This window comes from Carlito syrichta, unplaced genomic scaffold (assembly GCF_000164805.1).
Source record: "Carlito syrichta isolate Samal-C Ts95f unplaced genomic scaffold, Tarsius_syrichta-2.0.1 Scaffold308098, whole genome shotgun sequence".
NCBI lineage: Eukaryota > Metazoa > Chordata > Mammalia > Primates > Tarsiidae > Carlito > Carlito syrichta.
In genome coordinates, this window is record NW_007252194.1 from 132,269 (window position 1) to 142,959 (window position 10,691).

Below are 10,691 nucleotides of genomic sequence, written 5' to 3' on the forward strand. Positions count from 1 at the left end.
CCTGGGCAACATGGCGAGACTGCATCTTTACAATAAATTAAAAAAAAAAAATTAGCTGGGCATAGTGGCACACATCTGTAGTTCCAGCTACTTGGAAGACTGAAGCAGAAGGATCGCCTGAGCCCAGCAGTTCGAAGCTGCGGTGGCTGTGAGTGTGCCACTGTACTCCAGCCTGGGCGACAAAGTGAGACACCGACTCAAAAAAAAAAAAACAAAAAAAAGCCCAAAACACCACCCACCTTTTTTTTTTTTTTTTGAGTTTGTCTTTCTTTCCACAGTATAAACAGAAAACAGCTTTTTTGGTGTATATTTACATAGATACTTAAAGAAAAACCACCAGTTGACACCATATCATTCTGCTTTTATTTATTGTCTGGCTAACTTACAAAGAGGCAGATGTCTAGGGTAGTCTCTACCCTACCATTTAAACTACCCAAATAACATAGATACCAAAGTGTGTCTGTTTACATAGTGCAATGGTATGAAACATTTTTTTCTTCTTCTACAGTCCCTCACTATAAAGAGGGAAAAATTAATCTCATGCCAAAATTTTCTGGGCACTTTAATAATCATTCCATTTTTGCTACTAAAATAACAAAATTGGTATTACAAGTTAAAATATAAAGACCTAACAGTTTTGACAAATATGCAAATAATCTGCTACTTAGACATAAAAAGTTGATTTCTTTCAAATCACAAAGTAAGGCACCATTGGATTAAACATTTTTCTTGGCTTTTACTAAATAAAAATGCATAGTGAAATAAATACTGAATGCTGAATTTTAATACTGTAATACATTTCAATATAAAATGATATGTGACGCTAAAATACGGTATTGCATTTTGAATATATTTATTTGGAAATGTTATGAAAAAACACACACGTAAGCTCCGACTTGAGAGAAGAAAATATTAATTTCTGTGACTTGCCAGAGTTGAAGATTTTAGCATAGAACTTATTCAAAGTTTTAGATGCAGTTAGGTTGCTAACCTTCAAAGAAAAGGTGTAGGTGTATTAATGAAACATTCACTTAAAAAATGCATTCTAAAACATCTCTATTCCTGATGAATGGTGACTCTGAGCTAAGACTTTCAAATTTAGAACGGCTCCTGTAAATTGAGATATTTCTTATTGTCCTTTACAAAATTCTGACTCATTTTCTTTGTGTCAGACTTTTCTCCACTATATTTGCTAGGAATCCAGGTCAAACTCCATCTTTTGTGAAGTGGGTCACTGGGCTTTATTATAGGGATGCTTGTCACTGTTGATGTCAGATTAAAAAAAAAAAAATTATGCTGCTAAATTACCAAAATGGGCTGGGTATGGTGGCTCATACCTATAACCCTGCCACTTTGGGAGGCTAAGACAGGAGTATTGCTTGAGCCCAGGAGTTTGAAACCAGCCTGGGAAACATAGTGAGACCTCATCTCTACAAATAAAATCACAAAATTAGTGGGGTATGGTGGCAGGCTCCCTGTAGTCTCAGCTACTTGGGAGGCTGAGGCAGAAGGTTCACCTGAGCCCAGGAGGTTGAGGCTGAGGTGAGCTGTGATTGTGCCACTACACTCCAGCCTGGGTGACAGAGTGAGACCCCAATTAAAAAAAAAAAAATTAAAACATTTTTCCAAGCTTGTTACCTTTATATTTCTTGACCCTCTTTGGGTAAAAAAAACCCCAAGTGACTGTATGGGAGCTAGATGAAGGGGAGCGGGGAGAGAAACAAGTTCTCTAATGTACTAAGCCCAGGACTTTGGCAAGGAAAGTTATAAAAATACAATATATAAATCAGTAACTTCATAATTTATTAGACATCCCATTTATTAGAATTCTAAGTTCTTTTGCTTTTATATAAATGAAACAATTATTTATTCTATAAATAGGAATGCATCTCTCAAATTTTTCTTTGGATTAATTTCCTGTTAGCATCTCCCAGTAATACACGAAAAACACACTGAAATCATGATACACAGCTTAGGTAGATATACATATACATATGTGGTCATGTGCTTTCCAAAAAGAAGTAATGGCAGTTTTAAACATAATCAACCATATAAAACATCTAAGTGGAAATATTTTTTTTCCCAACTCTATAGCTAGATCTTAAAATTTTGTAAACAAAATCATATTTTTTAAAAAAGGCAAGGCTGGCTCTTCCCTACGGTCCTCTCGTGGAGCTTTATTTGCATAGATCCAAGACAAATGATTCTCCTTCCAATTTCTCCTAGCAATCTCCCTAGTTCCTGTCTTCCATGTGTCTGATTTGATACCTCTCCCTGACTCCTCCCCTCCTACCAAGCCTTACCAGCCTCTCCAGCCTCGAGGAGCCTGATCAACCAGGGAGGAACAAAGGCAGCTTTCAACCCACCAGGCAGGAGTCCAACTGACAAGCGAGCGCCCGAGCCAGCTGGGTCTGAGCCCGGAAGACCCGACAGGCTTTCAGTTTCTTTCCAATGGCTTTATCCCACATGACTGTAAACCGTATTAGATCAATTTCTGACCTTGGTACTGTGAAGCAACACTTGTGCACGGATATTAAGGGAAGGGGGGAAATAAGGGAGCAAGCTCTGAGGTCAAGCTGCCTGACAGAGTGTTGGGCCCTAACTTTATTTTCAGTCACCTCTTGAACTGCTCAAGCTTATCTTGTCTTTGTTGTTTTTTAAATGAAAGGTTTTAGCACTAGCTTGCATCTTCCAGACTTTCGTGCTGTCCAATACAATAGCCCCCAGCCATGTGTGGCTACGAGCACTTTGAACGTGACTAGTCGGAATGGAGATGTGCTGTAAGTGTAAAATACACCCTGGATTTTGAAGATGTAGTACCAAAAATGAATGTAGAATAGCTCATTAATAATTCTTATATTGATTACAGGTTGAAATGATCATAGTTTGGATGCACAGGATTAAATAAAATATACTCTTCATTTCACCTGTTTCTCGTTGTCTTTTTAAAAACGAGGCTGGGCTGGGTGCAGTGGCTCACGCCTATAATCCCAGCACTTTGGGAGGCAAAGATGAGAGAATGCCCTGAGCTCATGGATTCGAGAACAGCTTGGGCAACTTGGCGAGACCTCATCTCTACAATAAACCAAAAAATTAGCCAGGCATGGTGGTGTGCGCCTGTAGTTCCAGCTACTTGGAAGCCTGAAGCAGAAGGATCACCTGGGTCCAGCAGGTCGAGGGTGCGGTGGCCTTGAGCGTGCCACTACACTCCAGCCTGGGCAACAGAGTGAGACTCCAACTCAAAAAAAAAAAAATAATAAAATAAAATAAAATAAATGAGGCTACTAGAAATTTTAAAATTGTATATGGGGCTCAGGCTGTATTCCCATTGGACAGCTCCATCCGAGAGCCTATTCCAGACTGCCAAAGGTCGAACATCCTGTAGCTGCAAAAGTTTCCCATGAGCCCTTGCTCAGCAACTTGCCTAGGTGGGCTGTGGTTCACGGAAACAGACAGGAGGCCAAGCATGCGAAAAAAAACATGGAAGAAAACAGCTCTCAGGGCCTTTAATAAGCAATGAATGCCTGAATTTGGTAAGCTGGAAGCTGAGATACAATTAATCTCTGCCTATTTGCCACAAAAGCCTATCGACCCCAGCAGTCTACACAGGCCGGCTGCAGCTGAAGCCAGCAGTAGCTTGGAGAATCTACACAATATAAAAAGCTAGGTGCGTTTCTTTACTGGATTCCCACCCCCACACACGCATAGTCCCACTCACCCTCACTTCTTTCCCCCTGCCAGTGTGAAGGGGACAAGGGAAGAAAGGGGGAGGAGGGTGTGCAATTTTCCGACAGCAACAACAGAAGCAGCTCTTGAGCTTGGAAGAGGAGCAGGCAGAGATCACCTTGGGATGGGAGGAAGAGGGGGAGCACCCCTTTCTCTTCGGTTGGATCCACCTTGATAAAAAAAAAACAGACAAAATATAATTTTGGTTTGAAAGCTTATGCCCTCCCTGTGGAAACTCGGGGATGATTACAAAGGTACCCACTACCTCACCCCCTGACCAAGGCTTTGCACTAACCGGAGTATATTGTGGGTGAGAAGCGAGAGGTGAAAGGAAGATGCAAGTGATGATCTGAATAAATATTCTCAAAGCATGACCCACCGCTGGATACCAAACACTTGCACAAAGTTAACAAATGCTTTTCTTCTTATCACACAGTAAGTGTTTATTACAGATTTAGAAAATATGGATGAACAAAAACAGAGCAAAAAATTCACTCATGCTTGCACCAACCAGAGATAACCAATGACAGTATGATATATTTTCCCTCAGAAACAGTCTCTTTGACTGGGTATGGTGGCTCATGCCTGTAATCCCAGTACTTTGGGAGGCCAAGGCAGGAAGATTGCTTGAGTCCAAGAGTTTGAGACAAGCCTGGGCAACGTATCAAGATACCAAGACCTTGTCTCTGCAAAAAACACAAAAACTAGCTGAGCGTGGTAGTGTGCACCTGCAGTCCCAGCTACTCAGGATGCTGAGGTGGAAGGATTGCCTGAGCCTAGGAGGTCCAAGTTGTAATGAACACTCCAGCCTGGGTGATAGAGTGAGCATCTATCTCAAAAAAAGAAAGAAACAGTTTCCAACTTTTCTTCCAGAAATAGAATCATACAGTCAGTTTGAACATCTTTCAAAGGCATTCCTCTTTGTATTATTAATGACACATTGTGTTCTAATATATGGGTAAGCTATAGTTTATCTAATCAATTCTCTTGTTGGGCATTTAGGTATCTTCTAATTTCTAAGCAACACTTTTTTTGATAGTAGCTATCCTAATGGGTGTGAAGTTGTATCTCACTGTAGTTTTATTTGCATTTTCCTAACGATTAGTGACCCTGGGCATCCTTTCATGTGCTTATTGGCTATCTGTATATCTTCTTCTGAGAATGTCTATCCAAGTATTCAAACTACTTTTTAATTAGGTTTTTTTTTATTTTTTATTTTTATTTTTTTGCTGTTGCTGTTGAGTTGTAGAAATTCTTGGTATATTTTGAATATTAATCCCTTATCAGATATATTATTTCTAAATATTTTCTCCCATTCCATGGGTTGTTTTTTCACTCTGTTGATGTGTTCTTTTGAAAGCTATTCATGGCAGGCACAGTGGCTCATGCCCGTATCCAAGCACTTTGGGAGGCAGAGGCAAGAGGATGGCCTGAGCTCAGGGGTTCGAGACCAGCCTGGGTAACTTGGTAAGACTTCGTCTCTATAGTAATAATAATAATAATAATAATAATAAATAATTAGCTGGGCAGGATGGTATGCATCTGTAGTCCCAGCTACTTGGAAGGCTGAGGCAGGATTGCCTAGTCCTGCAAGTCGAGGCTGCGGTGACTGTAAGCGGTGACAGAGTGAGATTCCAACTTAAAAACAAACAAAAAAGCAAACAAACAAAAACAATATTGCTTATGGCTGGGTGCGGTGGCTCACATCTGTTATCCCAGCACTAAGGGAGGCTGAGGTGAGATAATTGCTTGAATCCATGAGTTTGAAACCAACCTGGGCAACATAGTGAGAACTTGTCTCTACAAAAGAATAAAAAAATTGTCTGGGTGTAGTGGTGCACACCTGTAGTCCCAGCTACTCGGGAGGCTTTGGCAGAAAGATTGCCTGAGACCAGGAGGTCAAAGCTGTGGCAAGCCATGATCGTGCCACTGCACTCCAGCCTGGGTGACAGAGTTAGAATCCAACTAAAAAAAACAAAAAAAGCTATTCATGGGCTATTAGTGCACCATAACCAGGTTTAAAATTCATCCACATTTAAAAAAAATTCACTTATCACACACATAGTTTTTGAGGATGTAACAGGTGTTAGGCATGAGGTCAGGTTCTAGGATGGTGTGAGTAGGTCTACCAGGGACACGTGTCAATTAGGTAGATCTGTTATAAACACTACCCTGAGATTCAGTGGGCTGGCAGGGCAGATTCCTCAGCAGGCATCTTGACACTACCTAGTGGTACACTTAGGGATTTCTGAGAAAGAACCAAATCTCTGAGGAAGGAGAGAAGTTGGAGGAAAATACTGGAAAAGGTGTCTCTGCCTCTCTTCATCCCAACCAAATATTGATTTGGGCAGGCATCTGTGGAAGACGACACCTGCCATGGAGCCTCAACCATCAACTGACACGCCACCCTGGTTAGCAAAATGAGTGTTGGTCCTGTCCAAAGTTGTAATCAGGGGGCACTCAAAGTGCACTCAGCACTGTTCAGGGCTGTCTGGGTACCCTGCCAGGCTGTGGGAGGGGAGGCTGAGGCAGCTACAGGAGCAGAATGAATCTTGGTACTTGATAGTACTTTATTTATTTTTGCCAGATAAATGATCTATTATCATTATAAAATAATAAACATGCTTAATGCTGGAAATATTTAAAGAAAATCTACAAAAAAATTGGCAGGCAGTGGAAATTAATACGCCAATTAAAATTTTTTTTCTGACAGGATCAACCAGATAAAAATTTTAATTTAATTTAATTTAATTTTTGAGTTGGGGTCTCATTGCGTCACTCAGACTGGAGTGCAGTGACACAATCACAGCTCATTGTGGCCTTGAACTGCTGGCCTCAAGCAATTCTTCCTCCTTATCCTCCTGAGTAACTGGGACTACAAGTGTATATCACCACACCTGGTTAATTTTTGACTTTTTTAAAAATAGAGACGAGCTCTCACTGTGTTGCCCAGGATGATCTTGAACTCCCATCTTGGCCTCCCAAAGTGTTGGGTTTACATGTGTGATCCACCACCTGGCCAAATCGGGTAAAATGTAAGAAAATTTTTAAAATACCCTCTGTTTCAGACTCTGGGCCACTCAAGGAAGATGCAATAGTAAGCAGGACATAGTTTTTGTACTCAAGTTGCTTACTTGAGTCTTAAAGAAAGGCAAGGGAATATGTTTAGCTATCAAATTAAAAATCTAGAAGGTATAGGGAAGATGGCTCTGTTATTGATTTTAGAAATACAAATAATATTTAAACCATATTAGAAGTGCTTCTAAGAAGTCAGGAAAAAATTTACTGTCTATATGAACAACTCCTAAAAGTGAATTCATTTACTAGAGCCCAAGAGGGAAGTACTCTCTTATCAGACAGAAGCCCTCTTCTGATAAAACACACAGACATATACACAACACACCATGATATCAGTTCCATGTGAAAGCCTATTTTTCATCAAAAAATTTCAACCACTAACTCTTGTTTGATAACTTCATTACAGATATACCTTTCATTAGGTATGGCCTAGGAAAGCAGTATTCCACATGAATAAAAGTTTTCCGGAATTAAAGTTTTCTTTTCAAGCAACCATATTCTGCTTACTTCTAGCATTTGTTCATGGAAATTTTTCTCAAATATTTTCTAACTCTTTACATTTTTCTATAGAGACAGGAAGCAGAGTTTGATTCAACTCATCTAACCCAATAGAAACATCTGGTGGTGTCCCGTGCTGTAATAAAAGCTTAACTGTTTCCCCATCTCCTCCTCTGACCTGAGACTACCATCTATCACTTCTCCCTGATGTCAGTGATTTTGCTTCTAACCAACATTAACTTTAGCTGGTATTAACCTGTTGTAAAGTTGAGAACCAACCAATCAAAAAATTATTTTAAAACTGTGTGTTACGAGGCTGGGGATGGTGGCTCATGCCTGTAATCCCAGCATTTTGGGAGGCAGAGGTGAGAGCACGGCCTGAGCCCATGGGTTTGAGACCAGCCTAGGCAACATGGCAAGCCCTTGTCTCTGCAACAAATCAACAAATTAGCTGAGCGTGGTGGCACAAGCCTGTAGTTCCAGCTACTTGGAGGGCTGAGGCAGAAGGATCACCTGAGCCCATCAGGTCGAGGTTGTGGTGGCCGTAAGCACGGTGCCACTGCACTCCAGCATGGGCAACAGAGTGAGACTCTGACAAAAAAAAAAAAAAAAAAACCCAAACAAACAAAAAAACACCAAAAAACTGTGTGTTAGGAAAGAATCTGTAGGCTCTGAGTATGTGTAAGTTGCTCTACTAGGGAGTAAGGCTATAGGGTGTTGTGACAGTTATTTGATTTACATATGTTTTTCTCCACTTATTTCTGGTTTGGGAGTTTGGCTCTGGGGCTAAGGCTGCCACAAGTCTAAGTCTCATCACTGAAACACAGCACGTATTCTTCATGCTAGTTTTTTCTCAGTCCTATACATTTATTGTTGTGAAATTCCAGTTTGTCTATTTTCCTTTCTTCTCATTTCTTCTTCAATAGGAGAAAAGCAATTTATTTCTTTATGGCTACATTATATATATCAGCAGCAAAAAACAGAAGCAACTTAAATGTTCAGTAATGGTAAATTATTGAATGCTGACATAAAAACCGTGTGATAAAATGAGGAGGCTTTTTTACTAAGTAATTCTGTGTAAACCCCAGCACCAAAAAACTATACTGTCATTATAACTATGTAAAAAAAAATTAGAATTATATGAATAAAAATTGGAAGAGAACCTGGCAAAATGAAAATATCCATTATGTTATGTGGAGGATTATGGAAGCACCTAAAATTTTCATGTAATGCTCTGTAAAGCTATGATTATAATATATTTAAAATATCAAGGCAGTAAAAGTGAGTTTTTTATTATAATTAATAAGATAACTGCTGGTTTCAAAACTGGTAGGAATAGAAGATGGCTCTACTTATGCTGCCTCAGGAAGATCAAAAGGGGGAAGACTGTTCAAAGAAACAAAAGAACACAACTGAATACTAACAAACCAAAGACATTTTGAGCTTGTAGTGATACAAAGAATCATTTCTCATATGCATTCTGGGCATCTGCAATGTACTCACTGCATGTGAGAGGGGAATTGACTATTTAGACGGCTCCCAATGGGCTCTCTACCCCACTCTGAGCAAGAGGCCTGGACTTCCTATACAACCCGAGGGTCACCCAGACTATTCAAGCATGCATCTGTCAAAAGCCCTGGCAGAAATACTCACTCCGGCTTTCGTTTCTTGCCAATTTACTGGGATAACTTTTTGTCGTGGGTACATATGGCTCTGGAGGTGGCAAATCGGAGATCGGATGGAAGTAGAATCTGCTTTCCCACTCATCTGGAGGGAGAAACAAACAGTGTGTTCAGTAACAGACAATCTGCTCAGAAGGCTTGTGTAATGAATGGCACAGAATGAAATTCAGAATTGCAGAAATCAGTTCGAGTTTTTATGCCCAGAAGTTTACAGAAAAGGTCACCAATGAGCACACTGACAAAATATATTAGCCTGCAAATCAAGACAGAATAATTTTTTTTTTTGAGTTGGAGTCTCAATTCGTCACCCAGGCCGGAGTGCAGTGGCATACTCTGGGCTCCGGCGATCCTTCCACCTCAGCCTTCCAACTAGCCGGTACTACAGGCCCGCGCTACCATGCCCAGCTAATTTTTTATTTATTGTAGAGACGACATCTTGCCAGGTTGCTTGGGTTGGTCTCGAACCCGCAGGCTCAGGGAATCCACTCGCCTCGGCCTCCCAAAGTGCTTGGATTATAGGCTGAGCCATTGAGCCCAGCAAGACAAAATTATTTTAACTAGAGAGATTAGGATCAGCCAGTCCCTCTCAGGAGCTAGGGGATAGGGTATGGGACACCTTTCTTCCCACCAGTGGGCCCAGGAATAACCTAGACCACTCTGATAAGAATGGCAAAGGTGAGCAGCTTAATATCTACAGGCCATTTACCTACAGCAGTTGGAAAACGTTGGGCCCCTTCCTACAGCAGTTTAGAAATGTAGATAATGAGAAGGCATACTACAAAAAGGGTTCTTTTCGGAACTCTGGAACCTCTGGGACATTAACCAAAATGAGACTCCAACGAAGAACAGGTCATAGAAAGATGATCAGCCTTTTTGGGAAGTGGGAGAGGGGTTTACTTTTTTAATCTGAAATCATAGTGGGCCCTAGGATAGTTAGTTAGATAGTCAGATCAGTGCAGTGTAGTGTGATAACACTGATGGAAAAAGATATGTTAATTCAAAGAAGCAAAACACACACACACAGAATTACCATTCAACTGCTGCCCTCTATTATAGGTCAAGGGGTTGGGACCATACCTCACCTTCACATGGAGAGTCCTGGAAGCCATTCCTAATTGATGTTGATGGTGGAGGTGGGGGAGGTGCCCCAGTACCAGGCCTGTCAGGGGGAAGGGGAGGCCTGGGTCCACTCCTGGGACTATCCACTCCACTCCTGGATGGCAGCTGAGGGGTGGCAGGCAGGGCCCGAGACGTGCTGCCATTTCTGCTGATTGGAGGAGGGAGTGGAAGTGGGCCTACGACAGAAGAAAAGAAGACACTTAGTGTCAGACCTTGCATCCACATTCCCATGTTTGTGGTCATCATCAATGTGCAGTTGGCAGGGCCCTGCTGGACACATGCCCTTTAACTAGGGGGTATGGAGAAATGGTGGAGGCTTTCTAGGAGACTTTCCAAGAAATGAGGAAGCATACATAAACACAAAAATGTTTGTATGTACACACGTCTATGTAAAGCAAGTGCATATTGACAGGTAAATGGCTATTTTGGCTTTAAGTTAGTACTGAAATTGGATTCAGTGAAATTGAAAACAGGTGTAATCTGTTTATACTGGCAATCGTATAATCGTTTTGAAAAAGTTTTCAAAACTTGATAGTCCTTCTAAAGAGCTGTTGAACTAATTACTGCAATAGAATAGAAGAATTTTTT

The 10,691-nt window shown here is 40.9% G+C and overlaps 1 protein-coding gene across 1 annotated transcript in view; it reads right to left on the reverse strand.

Moving 5' to 3' along the window:
* Positions 1–3,508: 3,508 nt before the first annotated feature.
* Positions 3,509–10,691, reverse strand: part of WIPF1 (WAS/WASL interacting protein family member 1) — an 81,518-nt gene continuing 74,335 nt past the window's right edge. Inside the window, exons 6-8 of the mRNA XM_008064888.2 lie at positions 10,067–10,279; positions 8,956–9,069; positions 3,509–3,896 (exon numbers count right to left, since the gene is read on the reverse strand). Coding sequence (XP_008063079.1) covers positions 3,841–3,896; positions 8,956–9,069; positions 10,067–10,279 — 383 coding nt within the window. The 3' untranslated portion in view covers positions 3,509–3,840. The remainder of the gene's footprint in view (positions 3,897–8,955; positions 9,070–10,066; positions 10,280–10,691) is intronic.